This window comes from Girardinichthys multiradiatus, chromosome 3 (genome assembly GCF_021462225.1).
Source record: "Girardinichthys multiradiatus isolate DD_20200921_A chromosome 3, DD_fGirMul_XY1, whole genome shotgun sequence".
Lineage (NCBI taxonomy): Eukaryota > Metazoa > Chordata > Actinopteri > Cyprinodontiformes > Goodeidae > Girardinichthys > Girardinichthys multiradiatus.
The window spans coordinates 28,262,538-28,285,203 of record NC_061796.1 but is presented as its reverse complement, the minus strand read 5'-3'; the positions used below and the strand labels follow the sequence as shown (position 1 = coordinate 28,285,203).

At 38.9% G+C, this 22,666-nt stretch overlaps 3 protein-coding genes across 4 annotated transcripts; 1 reads left to right on the top strand and 2 right to left on the bottom strand.

The window, feature by feature from the left end:
* Positions 1–296: 296 nt before the first annotated feature.
* krtcap2 (keratinocyte associated protein 2) lies at positions 297–3,036 on the bottom strand. Its single transcript, XM_047358505.1, has 5 exons — positions 2,879–3,036; positions 1,427–1,581; positions 1,186–1,249; positions 893–959; positions 297–803 (listed from the first exon to the last, which is right to left on the bottom strand). Exons 1-5 carry the CDS (start codon positions 2,880–2,882, stop codon positions 683–685), a joined length of 411 nt encoding a protein of 136 aa, XP_047214461.1. The 5' UTR covers positions 2,883–3,036; the 3' UTR covers positions 297–682.
* A 236-nt stretch (positions 3,037–3,272) lies between these two features.
* Positions 3,273–5,820, bottom strand: tmem107l (transmembrane protein 107 like). 2 transcript variants are annotated; one of them, XM_047358492.1, is made up of 5 exons: positions 5,367–5,820; positions 4,469–4,536; positions 4,295–4,395; positions 3,856–3,952; positions 3,273–3,578 (listed from the first exon to the last, which is right to left on the bottom strand). In XM_047358492.1, the coding sequence occupies exons 1-5, from the start codon at positions 5,451–5,453 to the stop codon at positions 3,509–3,511; spliced, it is 423 nt and encodes a 140-aa protein (XP_047214448.1). In that variant the 5' UTR covers positions 5,454–5,820; the 3' UTR covers positions 3,273–3,508. The 2 variants fall into 2 exon arrangements, with proteins under 2 accessions (XP_047214448.1, XP_047214439.1); XM_047358483.1 differs by lacking the exon at positions 3,856–3,952 and adding an exon at positions 3,702–3,798.
* A 1,126-nt stretch (positions 5,821–6,946) lies between these two features.
* trim46a (tripartite motif containing 46a) lies at positions 6,947–22,618 on the top strand. The gene is made up of 12 exons (XM_047362150.1): positions 6,947–7,200; positions 8,893–9,151; positions 9,553–9,703; positions 11,415–11,613; positions 11,698–11,844; positions 11,930–12,025; positions 13,162–13,415; positions 13,527–13,648; positions 14,347–14,667; positions 15,722–15,951; positions 16,055–16,122; positions 17,078–22,618. Exons 1-12 carry the CDS (start codon positions 7,141–7,143, stop codon positions 17,520–17,522), a joined length of 2,352 nt encoding a protein of 783 aa, XP_047218106.1. The 5' UTR covers positions 6,947–7,140; the 3' UTR covers positions 17,523–22,618.
* Positions 22,619–22,666: the final 48 nt, after the last annotated feature.

Sequence of the window (22,666 nt, the reverse complement as noted above, 5' to 3'; positions counted from 1 at the left end):
AAGTGTAGAAATGTCAGGCCAAATGTTAACCAAAAAAGTTTAAAGCTGGTCTTTTCCATTGTGTTATAATAAAACATCACATTCCTGCATCAGCCCAACTGGCTAGACTAACACGTGCTTTCTTGTTAAAACACTTTACTAAGATGACATTTAACTGGCAATGGGACAGGCAGAAAATGTATGCTGAGGGCTCTAACACGCAAGTTAAGACCTGACTCCTGCTGTAGCTCCTGTGTACCTCCTACCCCAGCTCTACCCAGATACTACACATGACTGACAGAAGAACAACACTTTCATCGTTTTCCACAATGTTTAATTACAAACTATGCGAGACAAAACAGCAGCTTGAGGTGCTGATAAATGAACAGAAAATATGACAGGTTGTATGAATCTCTTTGCAGCCGCCTGTGCCTGGAAATCTGTGATAAATGGAATGCAAAGAGCTGTTTTAAGATTTATTATATAGACTTTTGTTTGATGTGGGGAACTTTTCATTTCATAATCACCGTAAAAAACAAAACAAAAGGTGTGTATGAAAAAATGGGGACTTCTAAGCATACCTTCAGAAAATCATTTCTTGATAAATCTGCCTGATTTAAGTAGTTATGACAAAACCCTGCAACAATAACCTTCAGCACCTGGACCATTTGGATCGGTTAACTGGGAACTGTCTTCAGATTTATTAGTTCTTCCTTTTGCTCTTGCTGGCAGCCTTGGCCAGCGTTACAACAGGAACAGCTGCTTGGTAGAGGGCGGCAGATATCTTGTTGATGTAATACAAGGCGAACAAGGAGAATATTAAGCTGTGAGGAGAAAAGGGCACAATACTAGGAGGTGACTGATAAAAATGTGATATGAAGAAATAATACTGATGTGCAGAAGAGCCACTCACCAGGTGGTGACGCAGACACGATGCACTAGACCAGAGGCAAACAGTGAGAGAAACAGGCACAGCAGAACTGAAAGCAGAAACAAGGAGTGCACTCTTATGTAATTATTAGATAATAAACCTTCACTTATATTTTATAACGCATGAAGAGATAATAAATAAAAACTATGCACAAGTAAATTTATTCCAATTCAAACAAAATTAAATCAAAAATATGAATCATTATATTAGAAAATAAAAACATGACACACTGAGGCCTGATTATGAGCCTATTTTTTATTTCTGTTAAGACTTACTCTCTGGGAAAATCTTGGCTTGGAATCCCTTCCCAAACACCAGGTTTTCTAGATTGTTGAATGCCTAGAAATGAAGTTAAGAAGCAAACTTTCACAAAATCTGTGTAGTCATAACATAAAAAATGGTTCTATAAAAATAAGTTGCAGAATTATTGTAAAAATCACAAGTTCACCAAAAAGATATCAATTTCATTTAAACTACAACAAAACCATTAAATATTTGGCTTTGTCCAAAGGATACAGTGAGGGAGCAGATGAAAAGGACCGAACCCAGGAACCCTCCCAGGATGGTAAGCCACTCCGTGGATCCCAGCTGTTTACTGAACATCTGCATCCCAGCAAAAACCAGCACCGAAAGAATACTGGAGAGCACCAGAGAAGTGCTTGTGTTCACCGCTACAAAAGAAAGCACAACAGATATATACATATCTATACACACAGACATTAACAAAGACTTATCTCTCGTTATGTGTGTGGTCATTTTCTATTTTTGTTGGTCACCTGACCAACAATATGTAATATTTTTCAGCAGTAATACTGAAAACCCTGTTGAATTTATTTAGATAAACCTGAAAGGAGTTTGCAAGCAATGTATGAATAAAACATACAATGAAAAGAAACACTCATAATTTATTCATGCTTCTTTCAACTATAGATAAAGAACTAACACAAAATGTGCTGTCATGAAACAGAGGGAAGGGGAGGGACTTGTCTGAATTAAAGCCCAATATGTGATCATTTATTATACTGTATTTTTCACTTTATGGTTTCATTTTCCCCCCCTCCGTTATTGAAGAGTGCATAAAAAAGTAAACAACTGCGCTGTAGTATAGGGTAAAATAAAACTGACATTACAGAATTATTAAAACTGCCACAAAATGAGAGAAAGAACATACAGCCACTTTTGTTATCTTGTAACAAAGGCATTATTTATATTATAAAAGGGTTCCACTTAGCGCAGAAGTACTGAAACAAGGAGAGTGATCCAGCAAGATTCTGCTTGAGTATATAGACTTTACATTATAATATACAGGATTCCTATATATTTTGTATTTTTAAAAATAATCATACTTTTTCTGACTCAAATGTTCAGTTTCCAAGTCATTTTCAGACCATTTCTAATCTTGAATCTCGAATAAAGTCTTAAATTACAAATAATAATACTCTATTTTTATTTTCCATCCTTGGCTTAATAACTACATTAAATCGCGGTGACTTCCAGACTGCGCCGGCCCATGATCACAATACGAATAAACAAGCAACCAAAAACATTTATATTTAGTGAATGTTCAAAACTGCTAAATAAAAACATTGGACTTTTTTTTTTGTCTTTAACTGCAAAGCACACACATTTAATCTTAATTTGATAGCTCGTCCTTACGCCACGTCAGTGTTCGCACACTGACGTCTCCGACGTAGCAGTGAGCTTCAAACCGAACAGCTAACATTACCAACAAACTGCATCCTTTTCACAACCCAGCATATACATAGCAAGACCAACACGTACTTTATTTCTTCTGCAACGACGTTTATTAATTAAATAAAACATTTTGGGTTTGATGAGCCACTTAAATTAGCATAAAACATTAGCATTAGCTAGCTTGACAGTGGGACTACACGATCTTGGAAAACCTAGAAACACTGCACACCTAAGAAACGGCTTTGCATATTAAACGCAATTGAGAGTACATACCCATGACTTGTAGTTAATTATAAATCCTCGATATGAAAGAGGAGTAGGAAGATATACCCTCGCAAAGCCAGACAATTTTACCGGCTCCAGGAACCAAAATCTCCCCGGAACAAGAAACAGGAGGGACCGATGGGCGGAGTTAGAAACTGGCATTTGCTTCTTGTTTTTTAACATGATGCAGTATGACTATTTTAAGCTGGTTAGACAATTACGTTTGATTTAATACACTATATATTTGTTTTATCTTTATTTCTACACAAGTCAATTAAAGTCGTATAAGTTTTATGGATAAAATAAACACACATTTTAACACACCAAACGGCAGCCTAAGTCATAGGCAAATCTAGAAACTCTTAAAGACTAAAAAGTTGGTCAAAATAAAGAGTACAGTGAAAGCAGTTGTTTCCGATTTTATTCAAAATATATATTTTTAAATGTACAAAACAGCTCCTGTAATCTACTAGTTTGTTAAAAGCAGTGATTTCTAACATTTGAGACTTAATAGTTTTTGTCAGACCATTATTCTTTACATCAGACACATATCCTCTCCCAGCGGCATCTGTTACGCTGACAAATATCCATGCCCACACCAACTCCAGCTTTTTGATGTCCCCCCTTTTTTTTTTTTTTTTATAAGGGTTTCTTCTTCAGTCCAAAAACCGCTATAAAGAGAAGAACCTCCACGAAGGCTGGTAGGACACTGAAAACAAGACAGGGACATCAGTGTAAGGCAGGACCACTGCAGAACCATGGTGCTTACACATACTCAAACTTTTATTCAGAACTGAACAATTAGTTCACAACAACTCAAAGGCCCACCAACCTGCAGCAGGCAAAGATCACCCAATAAGTCCAACATTCCCACTTCTCAAACACAAAGAAGGACAAGGACACAGATGCACTGCAATGGGCAGCCAATGCTTGTGAAAACATCTGTCAGGGAAAAACTCGTCAGCAAACAGAACTGGCACACCAACCTGCAAATGGCAAGGATCCACCAGTAGATGTCGCACTCCCACTGCTCAAAAAGAAAGAAAAGCAAAGCCACTGAGGCACTGGCATGGAGTCCTGTTGCTATTGTAGATGAAACGTCAAATATAAGCAAGGTGATAGTCATGAATCTTAACTGATTAATAAAATTACTTTTAAAACATTCTAAATCTGTATTTGTTGTGCTCTGTTTCTAAAGAGATATTTTACACTTATTTTGTTCCTATCAATTCCCACCCCATCCCTCGGTTTTAGTTTTTCTGGACAGGAAATTAAAAACAAGCAACAAATGTCCCTAGCTGCTGCAAGTTGAGTGTTTGTTGCGAGAATAGAGCAACACACAGGAGACATTTTATCCAAACTGTATTTACTGATTTTTTTTGGCTAATAATGACGATGGAACCACGTTGTCTGAGTAAAGGATACAAAGAAGACTTTGGCTGGAGTTAAACATGGACACTCCTGAAAAGAAACCGGCCAGCTCTATTGCGAACAGACCGAGGGTGACTCCCAGTGCCACCACCAACCTAAAAAACAGAAGAACATATTTAAGGGTGCGTACTCAGTTGTGGTAAATGTGTTTGTTTAACTTTTACTTACTTTTTGTCCTCAGTGTCATACTGCTCTTGGGTAAACCCCAAAGGTAAACAAGCCTTTACATTATTTTCCTGCAAAGAAAACAATAAAAACTAAATGACAATTTCTCAAAAGCAGTTAATATGATGGGGGGCAATAAGTTAGCATGCCCCTGTACTTTAAACATTCCCCTCCTTCCTTGTTTTTTAAATCCCAACATAAAACACATTTTTTTCTTTTGCTTTCAGCTTTGTATGAGAGCTACATTTATTTTTTGACAGATTTATTCTGACCTATTATTGTATTGTTTTAATTTTGTTTGCCTTTTAAATTTACTTAATTTACATTATTTTCATTGCTTGTTTTAATTGGATATATTTTTACTTAAATGTGACTTATTGTTTTAATTTTATTTTTTTAAACCAATTTATTTTTATTTTATTTGTTATTAAGGACTATTGGTCAATATGTGCTATAACATACATCTGATCTGATTTGGTTCATTCACCCACTGTGCCTAAGGAAAAAGACTATTTACTTCACATATATACATATATATATATATACAGCCACATGTTGCAGAGCCACTGACCAGTTATGGTGTAAACTATTGATATAAAAGAGGACAATTTGCTCACTTAATAAAAAACTTTTAGCATAATATGGACCTTAGAAATTGCGCATTAATATAATTAGATGGAACATGCTGTATAACTCTAAACCAACTAAGCCAACACAATAGAAGGACAACATACATAGATTTTTTCTTTCAGTTCAGTTCAATTAAAATGCTTCATAGATCTTAAAGGGAAATTAAATAATAATAATAATTCACATTTTAAACACATTTTTGGCACTTTTATTTATGTAGTTTTATCAATGTGCATAATATATCGTAATAAATATAAGTCTTCGTGCTTACCCTTGACCAAAAGATTGTGATAACGATGACAAGGTGAGCTATGAGGGTTAAAAACCGAGCAGGGACAAGACTGCTGACAGCCGACATGTTGGCACTGTTTGTTTCAGGTTGGACCAAGTGTAGATGAACAACAACGAATCATGAAGCAGTTACTGGCGCCCGAAAGCTAAAACTACCAGTTATTAAACACAGCGCTAAGCTACATTAGCATATAGCTAAAACGGTTAACGTGTGAATTTAGCACGTAGCAAACATCTAATAAATAAGCAAATTGATAGTTAAGCCTCTTGTGACTCCAAAGCATTATCTATATTTGGTTTACATCTCGAAAACAAGTAGTTTCCAATTACGATATCGTTTGTTAACAAACAAAAAAGCTAACTTCTTTTTGTCGCGTGTCTCCTACCCTGACGCTATTAACCGTTGCCACAACAACCACTTTATGTGTACGGTCCGGTCCGTATTACCGACCGGACTCACAACAGCCCTTTAAACGTTCCGGTGACGCTTTTATTTTTTTTTTCTTTCATTACATACTGCTGCCATCTACTGGCAGACCAACGTGTGATACAGAAACAAAGACAAAAACACGTTTACAACTGCAGTTGGCAACTTTAATGTGGCACATGGTAGCTAATGGTGAAATTTGTATTAAACACGCAAACAATAAATTAAAACAATAATCAGAGCAAACTTTATCCTCAATATATTTTATTCATTTTAGTTTTATTCCCTCATCTTTGAATGAAAAACATTGAAGCCATTTTGGATGCAGTAGCACTGCACAGTGCTTTTCTTAAGCAGGGATAGGGAAGCTGGTCAGATTTGATGGTGAGATGACAATACTGGAAGAAACCTTTGCATGATAACAGGTAGAGAAGCTGCACAAGACTTGAGATCGAGCCAGAGATTCACCTTAGTTGAATGGCCCTTAATGTTTAGATGAAAGCACATAGATGCTCTCCATCCAGTTTTACTGATCTTGAGCTGTTTGCAAAGAAGAATGAGGAAACAATGAAAACAATCTGCAAGAAGGTCCTGGGTTCGAATCCTAACCAAGGTCTTTGTACATTGCTTGTATGCTCCCCCCTGTGTATGTGTGGATCCCTTGCTTTCTCCCCATAAATGTAATAGATTAAATAAACTGCAACAATTACATAAATTTAATTACGATACATTTTTTTCAAAGAAATCACCAATATTTAAATAAAATTGTCAATAATTTACCAAATACAAATTCAAATAATTTAAAAAGTCTAAATCTTAAAATCCTTAAAACAAATAATTTGTTATTTGAATTTCATGTTTCCTGTGCGACATCATGTCATAGAATACGTTAAACTGTAATTTAGACTTTCACTGGTTTCCACATTCAATTATTTATTTGATAGATTAACAATCATGGGTAAACGTGTTTAGTTATTTATTTAAGGAATGTATTTCTATTATTATTTATTTTATTTTTGTAGCTTATTATATATAAAAATGTATTTGCCGACCTATTTATCTATTGAATTGTGGTCCTATTTGGCCCTCGATACACCCCTGCTCTGTGATAGCCGAAGCCAAAGCCCGTTTACGCTTCCAACCCCCCATCTTTTCTTTCAACAGTCAGGTCAGTCGCTCCAACACAGACAGACTCAGCATTGTAGCAGCGATTCCGCGGTTAAGGCCTGGGTTTCACATCATCGGCGGAGCAACCTGAATAACCTGCCGACGTTTCTCCTGGAAACGGGCTTTTTTTGTACTGCAGAGACCCTTTTTATGAAGCAGCATGGCAGAAGCGGAGTTACAAACCTTTACCTCTATCATGGACGCGCTGGTTCGCATCAGTGTGAGTGTGACGCTCATTTTATTGGTAATAGTAGCGTTCTGTGCAGCTTTACCTACATATTACGCACGGCTTTTATAGCCTTTTAGTCTGTACGTTGGGTTTACCTCTCGACCAACTGAATGGACTGGAAGGCTACTGCAATGAAGGAATGTGGGGCATTTCTCTTTTTGACATATTGTATGGCTTTAGTAGGCGCTGGTATTTTGGCAAAACAGCAAACACTAGAACGACGTTCACAAAAACCCAAAAGCAGCAACCGACTGGCTTGGTGTACGGTGGTTATAATTAGCCAGAGGTGTTGGCAAGTAGCATAAAAGGCTCTGGGCCGCACACCATGAGAAGGCAGAGATGATGCACGTTGTCATAGAAACGGGAAGCTGCGCTTTGTAGCTGCAGTAGCAGAGAAAAGGAGGCCACCAAAGCCAGCAAAACCTAAATTAACCGTCTGTGTATTCGTTTACCGAACATTCAACAGAGATCTTAGACCAATTTGCGCCTGGACTTTTATTTTAGATGGGAGCATTCACGCAAACCCTCGTAAGGCAGCTTCCCAGCCAGTGGATAAGTGAACTAAGATGCTGATTAGGGAATCCAGGCCAGCAGGGGAACCTACAAGCAAGATAAATATTATATTTCCATCCATTCATCTATCTATTTTCTATACCCTGTCTTACAGGGTTGTAGGGGAACTGGTGCTTATCTCCAGCAGTCTACGGGCCAGAGGCAGGGCAGGGCAACACACAGACACACAGGACAGACAACCATGCACACACCCATTCATATCTAAAGCCAATTTAGGGAGACCAGTTAACCTAACAGTCATGTTTCTGGACTGTGGGAGGAGGTCGGAGTACCCTGTGAGAACCCACACATGCGTGGGGAGAACATACAAACTTCATGCAGAAAAGCCCCAGGCAAATTTGTATAGAATGAGCGTACTCTTAAATTCACTTAGAAGGGACAGAAGTGACTAGCTGTAACCATACAAAGGATAATATTCATAGTTTTGTTGTTAATGGTCATTTCTTTGTGACAATAGTTAGTCATTTGTTACTTATTTGTGCTGCTTTTGACTACTGGAAAGATTTAACATCATGTCACTCCCTTCTTCACCTTTTTCGTGGAAATCAGATGCCACAATTTGAATAAGAAAACAAATGTGTCTCATAAGTTTCAGGTGCGGAATGTCATCCCAGAAAAGGCAAACAATTATATGACATTCCTGCTCATCACAGTAAATTTACATCAGAGAACGCTGAAGTCGTGGGACCAAAGTCTGTTCAGCTTGCCTCTTCTGAAGTGGACAAACAAGCAACAAGGCTGAGGGTTCATTTGTGGACATAGATAACATCTCTGAATTTCCAGATGATACCGTATATTATTACCTAATATTCTTAACCATATTTTATAAAATAGATTGTAAAACAATTAGCCCAGTCCATACTTTACGTATAACACTTTACTCTTTCGAAAAGAGTCAAGGCTGGACAAATTAGGAGACATATCCCTGGTGCTGTGGTGAGATGTGGGTGACTGGCTTAACTGGAAGTGGAGCCCCAAATTAAAATTTGTTTGTGACTTTATAGGAGGTGGAGGATGTATTTATGTCATTGACTTTGCCCTTTTTAAATCCGAACCTTTCCTCATTGAGCCTCTTCCATGCTGTCCGCTCCTCTTGTCTTTCCTCTCCAGTCCAACATGAAGAGTATGGAACAAGAGCTGCATTGCCTGGTGTGCGATGAGATGGTGAAGCAGCCTATCCTGCTCCCATGCCAGCACAGCGTGTGTCTGCTGTGTGCGGCTGAGGTGCTGGTGCAGAGAGGTTATCCTCCCCCGGATCTCCCTCCAGAGCCCATCTCGCCAGCCTCCACGCCCAACACTCGCTCTCCACGACAGGCACGCAGGCCCGTACCAAGGACCCCTGACCACCTGGAGCGGGTCTTCAGAACAGGTGCAGGAGACAGTTTTTGACTCTTTATGTGGGTTTGAAGGGTTTCTGAAGAGTTTTGCAGGAAGCTTGATTCATACAGTATATGTGAGCAGAGAGTGATATGTTATGTAAAATTGTAGAGATGGTGATGCGTTATGATATTAGGGTCCTTTTGGTTGACACAGTGTGCCACTGGACATGTAAACTTCTTTCATTCAGTTCATTGTTTATTTATAAGTAGGTAGAGAAAAGGGCACAGAAGCTGTGATTGTATAAAACATTTCCAGCGTGAAAATGATCTATTCTTATAATTCTGTGAGCTTGTTACTCGTCATCCACATAAAACCGTCTGTGTTTCACATTTCCTCTCTGGTTATCTGTCTTTCTCTTTCATCTCCTGTACACCTGTTTCCCTCTCCCAGTATGTGGGACATACCCAGGGAGAAGGCGGAGGGAAGCAGCCCCTCCACCCATGCTGTTTCCCTGTCCTTCCTGCCAGCAGGACGTGGAGCTCGGGGACAGAGGACTCGCCGACTGCTTCCGTAATCTCACTCTGGAGCGCATCGTCGAGAGGTTTGCAGGCGCATAAACGCTTTAAATACTCAACGTTTTATTGTAACCCACAACAGCTTCAAAAACAGCGCCTTGCAAAAGAACTTATTCCTTTTGTACTTTTTCACATTTTGTCAGATTACAACCACACATTTCAATGTATCTTTGGAGATCTTTTTGTGATAGATTAACACAAAGTAGTGCATAAATGTGAAAGGCAAATGATTTGTAGTTTTCAAATAAAACTGTAGGAGCATCTTTCTCTGCAAGTTTTTGAGATGTGTTTCTACCTGCTTTTCAGATCTAGTGACTAAAAATTTTATCCTTTTTTTTTTCTCAGCAAAATAACCTAACTCAGTCACACTGGATGGAGAGCATCTGTGAACATCAGTTTTCAAGTTTTGTCACGTTTTCTCAATTGGATTTAGATCTCGACTTTGACCGGGACCTTCTTCTAACACATGAATATGCTTTTATATAAACCATTCCATTATAGTGGTATTTTTGGTGGTAAATTTGCGGGTTTCCACCTGTTGGAAGGGGAATCTTCTCCCCGATCTCAAATCTTATTCTTCCATCCAACTCTTTCTATAACTCTGAGTAGCTTCTCTATCCCTGCTGAGGATGATGCTGCCATTACCATGTTTCACAGTTGGAGATGGATGTTCTGTGTGATCTGCAGCGTTTTTTTTCTCCACACAAAGTGTTTTGCACATAGGCCAAAACGTTCAATTTTAATTGTTATCCGAGCACCACCTCCAAAAAATGTGCTGTGTCAGCTCCATGTTTTGTTTGACTTCTAAGGGCATACTCTCAAATAATGGCAGGTAGACCATGTCCTGCTAGATTGCTTGCAGTTGTGCCATAGTCTATTTTCAGATTATGGACAGTGAACCATGAGATTCACCAAGCTTGGAATATTGTTTCATTCCATAATCCTGCTTTAAACGGCTCCGCAACTTTATCCCAGTCTATTCTGCTGCGTTCCTTGGTCTTCATGATGGTGTTTGTTCACCAGTGTTCTCCATGCTTTCCATGAATTATTGTTTTTTCGCTGAGCACTGTTTAGTGTTGTCACATAAAATGCCAAAGAATAAGTTTGTGGTTTTAACATGACAAAATTTGAAAAATGTGCTTTTCTTTTTGCAAATTAATGTAGGTTGTTTTAACTGTAAGCAATAACACTTAAGCAATAAAGTAGGGCAACAAGTAACCAGCACAGTCAATATTGCTTTATAAATGAGACAGGAAATCATTTGCTGGAAGGAGTTTAAATAATGAATCGCTCCTTTACTCGTGATCAAAGGCTAAGCCTACGAGCACTTTGCAGTGAAAGCTTAATAACTGCAGTGCTCTGTGGGACAACAAACCATAAAACTGTCAGTTTTCCTTTTGTTACTTATGTTTTAGACATAAATTTGAAAGAAGATGTTGTCTTTTGCTTATTTAGGATTCTTTGCTTTTAGTTAGTTTGAGTGAGAAGGTCATGAATACGAACAGATTCACAGGCAGCCATTGGATGGCTGCAGCTGTTCACCAAGCTACAAACCTGCGATGCTGCATGTTTTACCGCAGTAACAAGGCAAGTGCTGTTGATGTATCCAGGTCAGCCAGTTAAAATAGTGGGATGCCTAATTGAAAAGAAAGCAGGACACCATTACATGAGCTCAGCCTTTCTTCAGTTGTGCAGATATTTTCTGAATTTTGTCCTGACCTCCCTATTTGTGTTTAGGTACAGACACACAATAAGTTTGGGCAGTGTAGCGATTATGTGTGGCTTCTGTAAGCCTCCTCAGTCTCTGGAGGCCACTAAAGGCTGTGCTGACTGCAAGTCAAACTTCTGCAATGAATGTTTCAAACTCTACCATCCCTGGGGAACTCCTAGAGCTCAGCATGAACACATTCTACCCACCAACAACTTCAGACCAAAGGTTCATCTCTTGTTTTTATTTTGTGCGTTTAGTATGCAGTAGCTACTTTTCTGTTGTACTTTCAATCCATTTTTTGGCTCCTAGGTTTTAACCTGCACAGAGCATGAGCAGGAGAGGCTGCAGTGGTACTGCCGTAGCTGCCAAAGATTACTGTGTCAGCTGTGTAAACTCCGTCGTGTCCACCATGGACACAAAGTTTTGCCCATAGCACAGGCCTATCAGGCCCTCAAGGTGAGTGCATTTAGTTTCTTTAACCTTGTTTAAGTTTTAGTGTCCACAGCCTGCAAATATCACAAATTTCTTTTTGGTTTTACAGGATAAGATTAGCAAGGAAGTCAATTTCATCCTGGCCAATCAGGAGACGATTCAGAGTCAGATCGCTCAGCTGGAAGCTGCCATTAAACAGATGGAGGTGCACAATATTTCTCACTTTAGCTCAACAACCAAATTCTTGCAAAATATCTTTTAGCTTTCCTAACACCAAAAACTCCTCAATTGTTTGTGCCTCCCAGGATAGTCTCTGCCTTGAATTTGCTTTAGGTTTTCTTAATTTTCTGCTTAGACCAGTCTTCTATCTCCAGTTATGGTTAGTATAACTCAGACGTTGTAAACAACTAGAACAAAGACTTGATGAGGACCCAGATTTAATGTTGTCACCAAGCACACTTAGCAGGATTACAGGCGAGATGAAAAACAAATCTCCAAAGCTCACTGTTGGAGAACTTGCAGCAAAGAGTGACATCTTGGGATCATGAACTCTCCACAACAACAATTAGAGACTAGCTCTATGCCAAATGGTTGTTTAGCAGTCATGTCCAGAAAAAAAAGGCAATTTCTGTCCTACCAGAAAATATGTAAATGTGCAATTTATTAAATGTTATTGCAACTGGAGACTAAGTTCGACCTTAACGACAACTCCAGATGGCTCTTGCATAAAACAAAGAATGTAAATGTGTTAAACTAAGCCACGTCAAGTACGAAGAAAGGATACTGTAGGCCAGTTTTTCCTCCAGAGGCTCTGATAGCATTGCCTAAGTGTGTGGCATCATACACTCCTTAAACTACAAGGACATTTTAGTTAAAAATCTGTTGGACTCTGCCGAAAGAACTGAAAAATGGGTTCTCATTGGATCTTTATGTATGATAATGAACTAAAAACATGGTCAAATCAATACAGAAAAGATTAATCAAATACAAAATCAGTCTTCTTCAATGGCCATCACAGTTCTAATCCTAAATCCTATAGAAAAGCTGGTATCTGATCTAAAGGGAAGAAAACACAAGATAGTTTCGATCCGTGGCGGATTGGAAGCGGAAGCTGTATAAATTAGGGGTTAACAACAGGGTTGTCAAAAGTGTGGAGGTTGCTGCATGTTTAGGGTTGGTGAAAGTGAAGCCTTTGTCGCACAGTTTTACTTTGTTCTATACCTAGATGTGAAAAAGACTGGTAAAGCTGGAGTGTTTGTGTGAAAAACAGTCTATGTGAAAGGTTTCCCTAATCTCTTTGGACATTTTCCATTCATGGTTCTTTACTGTGGTTTTCTGCAGGCTAATAGCACTGTGGCGCTGCACCAGCTGACTCACTGCATCCGAGAGCTTGGAACAGCCGTCGCTGAGCGTCAGGGGACTCTAGCTATCTCCTTGGAGGGATCCCGAAGCAGAAGAGAGGAGGTCCTGTCTGCTCAGGTCTTTCAGAAGCAGGGGCTGATGGAGCAAGCAGGTCTGATGGCGTTCACCCACGAGCTGCTTAAAGAGACAGACGCTCCCTGCTTTGTACAAGCTGCAAGAGTAACACACAGCAGGTAGTGCATGTTTATTTGGACGAACCATGAGCTCAAAGGGAGCTGTTTCTTAATGTCCCTCTCTCTCTCTCTCTCTTTTCTTTTTGTTTCTGCTCTATTTTGCCTCTTCAGGCTGGTTAAAGCCATAGAAAACCTGCAGTGTTTCTCCCTTGCTACTGACACCTCCTTTAGACATTTTCACCTTGATGCATCCAAAGAAGTCAAGCTCATTAACAGCTTGCAATTCATTCAAGGTGGGCTCTTATCTTCTTTGTTCTAACAACACATTGCAATTAAATACTTATAAACAGCTTAAATAATAAAATAAAACTAATGTTACAATGTTGAGTTTGTGCAAATTCAACTCTAAATCCTACCTTCAACGTGGACTGCATTCTCAAAATTATTCAACCCCATGATTAGATGTCTTCCTGCATATTGCATATTATAAATATCATAAATATAATAAGTCAGACAGATTTTGGGGATTTTGTTTTTCAATTTATGAATCAGCTGTATGTCTGAAGAGGAAAAATGAAGCATATGCGAAAGATAACACCATTCCTACAGTAAAGCATAGTTTTGGTTCAGTGATGCTCTGGAGCTGCTTTGCTTCCTCTGCAACATATAGATGAGATCCCTTAGGAACAGCGTTAGAGGCTTGTGTCTGGCCATGAATCACAGTTGCAACAGGTCTTAAAAACACAAGGGCACGTTACTAAGTACTAAAGGTGCTCATCATGAAGGGCTTGGATAATTATGAAAATCCAGCATTCATTACAGTTGACATTTTCTGTTTAATTTGTGGAAACCACTTATTTATTACAAACAGCTAGTTAGTATATTTTGTTAATAAACCTAATTAAGCGTGGGGTTTGAATACTGGTGCAATCATATGAATTATTTCAACAGATGAACAGCACAGTCTCAGTCTCTTTTCTCCTCTCAACAGCCCCTCTGGCTCCAGTCATTGACACTCAGAAGACATTAGCTTATGACCAGCTGTTTCTATGCTGGCGCCTGCCTCAGGATTCAGCACCAGCATGGCACTTTTGTGTTGAATACCAGCGTCGAGCTGGTGCCACATGGGGCGGCCTCAGCTCCCCAAACTCTTCGACACCATGGCTGCGACTGAATGAAGTGAAGGGGACCAGCGCGGTGGTAGACCGAGTGCAGATGGACAGCGTGTATGTTCTCAGAGTGAGGGGTTGCAACAAGGCCGGGTTCGGAGACTACAGTGAAGAGGTTTACCTCCACACTCCGCCTGCACCAGGTTAGACGTGTGCACAAGATCCGGTATCTGTTTCACAGCAAACACTCTGTATAAACAGGTGTGAGCATCTCTTTTTTTAACTGCAGTTTCACATAATGCAGCGTCTCTATGCAGTCTGGAAAAAGTCGGGAATTTATTTAAAGTATTTAGATAAAGGAAAAAATAGAGGATGGAGAAATATATCCATCTATCCATCCATCCATCCATTCATCCATCCATCCATCCATCCATCCATCCATCCATCCATCCATCCATCCATCCATTCATCCATCCATCCATCCATCCATTCATCCATCCATCCATCCATCCATCCAAGCTTTGTTTCTGATTTTGCAGGTTCCACACTGACAACTGTAAAATATCTAATTTAACTTTTTCCTACCTAAAAGTTTCCAAAAACTAAAACTAAGAGTCTAGAAAAGTTTTAACGTTTTACATTAACATTGTGTAAAACTGTAAAACTGATTATAGGTTAAAAATTCTTAAAAGTGGCTGATTGGTTCTGATTTTCACAATAATGTTTTCGACTGTTGCCATGTTTCACTTACCTGACTAACCTTGATTTTTCTTCTCTCTCCATCCCTTGATTTTTTCCATTCCTACTTTTTAGTTTCTGCACAGACTTCCTTTTTTGCTTTGCATTCCAGTGTCATCCCCGTCATAAAACCTCTGCTTCTGTCTGTCATGCTGCAAGTCGGTCTTTATGCGCTTTCAATTATCTGTTTTTGTTTTTTAGAGATTGTTCATGTAATGTATTCATTCCTTTATAAAACAGTTATTTCTTTATTTTATATTTTGACACCTTATTCACAGAGTCAGTTTTGGTTTTATTTCTGTTGTTTTCTTCTTATAGCACAGTTTTTCTCCTTTTTCTTTTCTAATATAAGCTTATGTCCTGATCTCTTTTTCAAGTTATTTCAATTAATTCTTACTATTTAATACAACTCATAGTTTGTCTAACTGCTTGTTGTTTCCCAGTATTTTAATTAACTTTTGTGATGCTTTTTACCTTTCCTTTTTTTCCTGGTTCACCTCTTTTTTTTTGTCCACCCAGTTTTGAGTTTCTCCTTGGATTCTCGGTGGGGTTTGCACGCCGACCGTTTGGCGTTAGGTAAAGGCCAGACCTACGCCAGAAGTGTGCCCGGCCTCTCCCTTCTCCAAGCCGCCGACCGCACTCTCACCTCCTGTCACTTGACCTCTGACCTACTTGTGGCAGATTTGGCCGTCACTCATGGAAGACACTACTGGGCGTGCTCTGTGGAGCCTGGATCGTTCTTGGTGAAGGTGAAATAGGTGTCTTGAGTTTGATATAATGGCCAAATATAAATGTGACTTCAGCTTATTAGATCAGACTTTTTTGTGGTATTTTTATTTGTCTCATTTCCAGGTAGGCGTTGGACAGGAGACTAAACTACAGGAGTGGTTCCATCTCCCTCAGGACATGGCGAGCCCTCGGTAACTGATAATTTAAATATTATATGTTTATCATTTTAATGAGCCACAGCTTGATCTAAACATTTCCATTGTAGCTCTGGCTGTGTGTTTAGAGTCATTGTCCTTTAGCTCCACTCTGACAAGCTTCCCTGTGTCTGCTGAAGAAAAATAGACCCACAGCACATATAGAACATTTTCCTTTCCATATTCATCTTGATTTATTCTGAGACTTAATTACACACAGGTGACCTCAGTTTAGTAATCTCATTCATTCTAGAGCCAATTGGTTGAGAGTAAATAATACATACATAGACTCTACATATGTAAATATTAACTTTTAAATTATAGATTTGTATTATATTCCTTCCGCTTCACATATATGCTCTACTTTCTGTTGGTCTATCACTTTTATTCTCAGTTAAATACATTGTATTTTGTTGTTGTAATGTGTCAAAATGTGAAAACCTTTAAGGGGTATGAATTTATGAAGTGTTGTTCAAAGAGGAGTGGATGCCAAACCAAACAGACCATTTCCAGCCTAAAAAATTAAGCATTTATTTATTTGGTTTTGGCCACTAGGGGGCAGCAAATAAACACATTAACTGTTCCCCTGTTCTTACATCCATCCATCCATCCATCTATGCAAACTCAAGAGATTGAGTCTGGAAAAGAATAGAATTTGACATGAAAATGTTTAGAAACCTTTTTAAAAAGAACATTTAGTCTTTAAGATAGAGACGCTGTCCCTAACAGGATGCTGGTTCCACAGAGGAGGAGGCTGGCAACCAAACATTCTGCCTCCTCATCTGTGTGAAGGTCTGTGTGGGTCTTATATAAGAAAACAATAACCACACTGACCTTGATTTTAAAGGAACACCATGACTAAATAACTGATAAGCTAGCTAAGTTGTCATTAATTTTCCCTTTTTTCTTTATGTTTTCTTGCTCAACCTGGTGTTGTCCTCCCCTGTCTCAGCTGTGATCCAGACAGTGGCCATGACAGCGAGGCAGAAGACGGCCAGGACTCCCCTCCATTCTGCTTCATCACCGTTGGCATGGGTAAGATCCTTCTTCCTAAAGGACACGCTTCCTCTCAGAGCCAAAGCGAGAGCCATAGTCATGCAGCACTGCACTCCCAAAGCAGCAGCTACAGCAACAAGCCTCACTCTCACACTGCTCCCCTCCCTCCGCGACTCGGAGTCTGTCTGGACTGCGACAAAGGACGGGTTACCTTCTACGATGCCCACTCCTTGCGTATTCTGTGGGAGGGACATGTGGATTGCTCTGCTCCAGTGTGTCCAGCTTTTTGTTTCATAGGTGGAGGAGCGCTACAGCTGCAAGACCTTGTGGCCAACCGGAGCATTGAGGAGCCTCCGCCTCGCAGGGTAACCATTGAAACACGAGTAAGAAAATTCAAGTAGATGAACAGTTTCTGGGTACAAGTAATTAAAACCTAGTTTGTCCAACATGTAAAGCTATAAGTGGCTTAACAGTTTAATCTATCTGGTCAAATATGATTATTTCCTGTGAGTTTACATACACTCATCATGAACATGAATCTCATCTATATTCTGGTCTTTTAATGGTTTATTTTAACTGTTATTTTTTCATGATGGATGGATTATGCAAAAAACAATGGAGAAAGCATATATGGAGGCATTTATTTAAAGTGGCATTCAAATATAGCCCACAACTTCTATTGTGTGTGAGGTCCAGGAGATGTTTATTCCTTGATTTATCTATCCTAAAACCAGATTTGACATGGCTTTGGGGGCATTGTCCTGATGAAGAACCCAACTGCCAACTGTGTCCAAGTTTCACTCATCTGACTCAAACTGTCACCCATTAATGAAAGGAAATTGTTTAGGATGGTGAAGAACAACCCGGGCCTGCCAAAATTGTAAGATGCTTGAACACCAGTGATGACACTGTGAACACAGTGAAGCAGGTTTTTTCATCACCATGGAGCTTGATGGTACTGACTTTTTCCTCCATCACCAGTCTCAGTACCGGCATCCCACAGGGCTGCGTGCTGAGCCCCCTTCTCTACTCATTATGCCCTCACGACTGTATTCCAGCATTCCCAGGAAATCAGATTATAAAGAAACGAGGTGCACTGTCTGACTGGGTGGTGTTCAGTAAACAATCTCTCACTAAACACCACAAAAACTAAGAAAGTTATAACAGATTTCAGGAAACACAGCATAAACCTGCAAGCCCTCTACATCAATGGACAGTGTGTGGAGAGAGTGGAATAATTTCAATTCCTGGGAATTCACATCAGTAACAGTCTCACCTGGTCTATAAACACTTCAGCAGTGATCAAAAAGGCCCAGCAGCACCTGCCCTTCCTGGGGGTCCTCAGAAAGAACAACCTGAGTGATGAGCAGCTGGTGTCCTTTTATAGAGCCACCATCGAGAACATCTTAATGTTTTGCATCACTGGTACGCTGGACGTTCTGCTGCTGATGAAAAAGCTCTCCAGAGAAGCAAAATGTTCTCTCCTCTTCATTACAGACATCACTAATGATCCTACTCTCTCTAGAGCCAACAACATTTTAAAGGACTGTTCACTCCCCGCTCACCATCTATTTGAACTGTTTCCCTCTGGCAGACGTTTCAGATCTATCAAATCAAAAACTTCACGGTTCAATAAGTTTCTCCCTGCAGTAAGGCTGCTTGACGGACATTAATACAGTATCTCCCTATCACATATGATGCAATGCCTAGGAGTGTTCCTACTTAGCTTCGCTTATTTTCATTTACTTTACTGTTTTAATTAGAATTTAGTATTTTTACCTTGTTTGTATAATGGGATGGAACAAAATTAATTTTCTACTTGGTTCTTATTTGTTCTTTTCTGATTACATTTTACTGATCAATTGGCATATGCCTGGTACTCATTTTATATTCATTTTGTATATAGTTTTTTTTTTCTTACCTTTACTGACTGCACCTTATAGGAGAGATACTCCTTATGTAATTATATAGGTGTATTGTAATAATAATCACATCATTCATTTCTTCACTAAGAAAGAAGCTCTCCTCCAAACTCAACACATTCAAGCTTGATTGAAAATTTCAGTTGCTGACATGGACAAGCCAACTGGCTTCTGGAGAGATGTTTTTTTGGTCAGAGGAGACAAAATTCTGTTAAACTATTTCTATTTTTCTAAGAATGTTGGGAGTAGTCAAGATTAATAATTCAAGAAGAAGAACACTCTACCAACTGTCAAGCATGGTGGTAGTAGCATCATGTCTTGGAGCTGTTTCATCGCTAGTTGGTGGAGGAGTGAAAGAGGACTACCTCTAAACTTGTTAACTTCACCTCTAATCAGCAGCAAAATTGTTACAATTTTGATACTTTTTTTTTTCACAGGACTGGTTGCTGGATGGATAAAGGCAGGTTAAAACAGCCTTCACACTCTTTCTTGTCATGCCATGTATAGTTGTGTATTGAAAAATGTGGGGCAAAAATAATGTTTTTTTGTGAAACCTCAAGTTCAATCACATATTTCAAGTGTGTTTGTTGTTTCTTGTCTTGTTATTCTATATAGTGCATGTGTACTGGGGTCAAGGGTGTGGAATTCAATGTTGTGCTGCATCAGGATGAAGTACTTTAGTTTAACGATGCTGTCCTGTTTTATTATTTTAAACATGTATTTAAGGGGGAACATACTGTCTGGCAATGATTTTCAATGCTTTATAATGTTCAAATTTATCAAAGTAGGTGAAAGTAGGTCATGCTGTCAGTTTCCCTTTTTGTTTCAAGCATCTGACATGTTGGATCAGCACAGATGAGAATAATCCAACTGCAGGCACCGTTCTCAGGCCCACCACTCCCAGATATTTTCCAGTTCCCTTACCCTAACCCCAAGTCTACACAAACAAACTACATTGATAAGTTGGAAATTATATGTTGTTTATTAGCCTATGTGCAGGTGTGAACCAGAGAAGAACTTGGACAGGTTCATGAACACCTTACAGACAGAGAAGCCACCTACTTTCCTGTGAAACAAAATAAGCATATTTGCACTGCCACAACCTGCCTTTCTTTCTTTATTTTTCTGTATAAAAAAGAATCCACATACGATTCCTTTTATTCTGTATTTTATTCCTCTAAAATGCATATGTTCATACTTGTCTGTTAGCTGTGAGCTCATGAAACCGAAGTCAGATTCCTTGTTCGTGCACACAAGCTTGGCCAATAAAGCTGATTCTGAATCTCAATCATGTAAGGAAAGGGTTTCAGACAGTGGGGCCTTAGAGAGGCGCTGAGACTCCAGTTCAATACTACCGAGACAAACAGCATAACTTAGTGTAAAATTAAGTAATGTTGTGACTGGGTCCTTGCTGCAATACCTATGCCACAGATGCACAGTGGAGCACTTCTGGCACAGTTGTTAGCTCTATTAACTGCCTGTTAGCAGTAATAAGATCCTGCATTCGAATTCTAACCAGGGGTCTTTTTGCATGAAGTTTGCATGTTCCCCCTGTGCATGGGTTCTCTTCAGCTACCTCTCATAGCTCAAAAACAAGATTGTTAAGTTTATTGATCTCTCTAAAGTTGCCCTTAGGTATGAGGGAGTGTGTGTGTATGGTTGTATGTCCTGTGTGTCTCTGTGTTGCCCTGTGATGGACCAGCAATATGTCCAGGGCCATCTGTCCGTCTCCAATTGTTCTCAATGACAGCTGGAGATACACCAGTGCACCCACAATACCACTGTTGCAGTGGTGCACATGTGCAGTATGCATGGTCTAATAGAGCTGTAGCATTGTATTGTGATCCCAGCCTGGAAATAGAATGTTTTAAATAAATTAATAAACCAACAAACCTGATATGACATTCATGCCCATGATGATGTGTGTCAACTTGTGTCTGGTAACTAAATCACTGCTAATATATGGTAAATGATATTTCTCTGCAGACAATAAATATCTAATGTTCTCTTGTATTTACACTTAAAAACAATTTCTCTCTTTTGCCTTTTGTTTTTCTGTAAAATTATCTTATGGACAATGCGGCTGAAGTGGTGTTAGACTATGCAGAAATCTAAACAGGGTGTGTCAAACCTCTTTATCATAGATTTAAACTCTCATACTGAAAAAAAGACAGCTTACTTTCTCTTTTTTTTCCTAGAACAAGGGACAGCAAAGGTTGTATGTAAGTGTAACTTAGCTTCCTGATTCAGTTATATGACAGTCACCTTGTGAAGACACCTGATATGCTGTATGTCTAATTTTCTACCTTTTTACGCAGCTTAAAAAATGTTAATGTAAATGCACCAAAATTAGATAAATGTAAATATTAGCAGTTGCCTCTGCTGAAAGCACATGTAACAGAACCTGAACAACCACTTTTTTCCTCTCTCTGTTTTTTGCATTTCAAACAATCTTGTGTAGCTGCATAATTATGCTCACGGCTGCCTTTGTGATTTTAGATTTCCACAGAAATCAAAGTGAAGGATGCTCTGAGTGAGCGATGTTCTCTTTGTACTGCTTGACTTCTAAACATATGAAAACATTTTTGATTTTTAAGAAAAGTGTTGACTGTGCTGTTTGTAACTGTGAATCTGAGTCATTTGCACATATATAATAATGATTACATGTATGAAATATAATAATGAGGGGCTTAACCAGCTAAAGACTTCAGTTGTTTTACTTCATTGACTGAAGTATGTTTTTTTTCTCTGTAGTAAATGACTTATTTGATTAATAAAATAACGTTTTGTTATATTTAGGGAATGGAATTTTTTTCCTGCATTAACATATTTCTATTTTGAAAATGACTGGTTCAGGCTGTATTTTGATGATGAGTATGGGAGTAAGGTGGGTGCATGTGAGCTCTGGCTTTACCTTTGATATTTTTTGTGAACCTTGCCTCTCTTTACTGAATGAGACCTCATTCCAATAAAACTATGTACACAGATTGGAGCGTATTATGTGTTTATCGTACAGATGTATAGCCACACATCACTTTGGGTGATGTGTGGCTCTAGTATTGAAGGTTCTATATCTGCTGTGGTTACTTTGTGGTGCAATGTCTGCTCGCTTCATTTTCTGACTTTTTGATTCATTTTAGGTGTCTTTATTTAGATTTGCACACATTTTCTTATTCTTTTAGATTAATTTTGCCAACATTCTGTGTCTCTGAAGTCATCAACTGGGAATTCAGTGTCATTACAATAATTTTATATGTTTGTAATCACTCTTTAGCTCTGTGTCCGTGTGCTCCTTTAACATGTTGTTAGTCTACATCTTTAAAGAGTCATTTTGCTCTTTTTTTGTCTCTTTGATGTATATTTCTAAGTTAAGTCTAAATAACCTCATTGTCTCCATTGAGTCTCTTGGACCCTCATGAATCTGTCCACATGTGCTATGTTTTGAATGGAAGACCTGTTGTATGCCTGCACAGCACTCAAATGGCTTTAGATTGTAGCATTCAGAATTTTAAAATTGCCTTGCTGGCAGATTGCTTCCATGTTGTCAGAAAAAAATAAAAGACTGAAAACTGCAACATGGTGTCAATAATTGCAAGATGATTAATGAAGAAAACCCATAAGCA

Excerpts from the sequence above, each read along its gene's own strand:
- tmem107l (XM_047358492.1), bottom strand. The coding sequence starts at position 5,453 with ATGTCGGCTGTCAGCAGTCTTGTCCCTGCTCGGTTTTTAACCCTCATA. Across the intron at positions 4,396-4,468 it reads TATGACACTGAGGACAAAAA|GTTGGTGGTGGCACTGGGAG; the intron begins GTAAGTAAAAGT and ends TCTGTTTTTTAG. Across the intron at positions 3,579-3,855 it reads TGGATCCTTGCCATTTGCAG|TGTCCTACCAGCCTTCGTGG; the intron begins GTTGGTGTGCCA and ends TCTTGTTTTCAG.
- krtcap2 (XM_047358505.1), bottom strand. Across the intron at positions 960-1,185 it reads AGCCAAGATTTTCCCAGAGA|TTCTGCTGTGCCTGTTTCTC; the intron begins GTAAGTCTTAAC and ends TTCTGCTTTCAG. Across the intron at positions 804-892 it reads CGTGTCTGCGTCACCACCTG|CTTAATATTCTCCTTGTTCG; the intron begins GTGAGTGGCTCT and ends TTCTCCTCACAG.
- trim46a (XM_047362150.1), top strand. The coding sequence starts at position 7,141 with ATGGCAGAAGCGGAGTTACAAACCTTTACCTCTATCATGGACGCGCTG. Across the intron at positions 11,614-11,697 it reads CCAACAACTTCAGACCAAAG|GTTTTAACCTGCACAGAGCA; the intron begins GTTCATCTCTTG and ends TTTGGCTCCTAG. Across the intron at positions 15,952-16,054 it reads CTGGATCGTTCTTGGTGAAG|GTAGGCGTTGGACAGGAGAC; the intron begins GTGAAATAGGTG and ends TCTCATTTCCAG.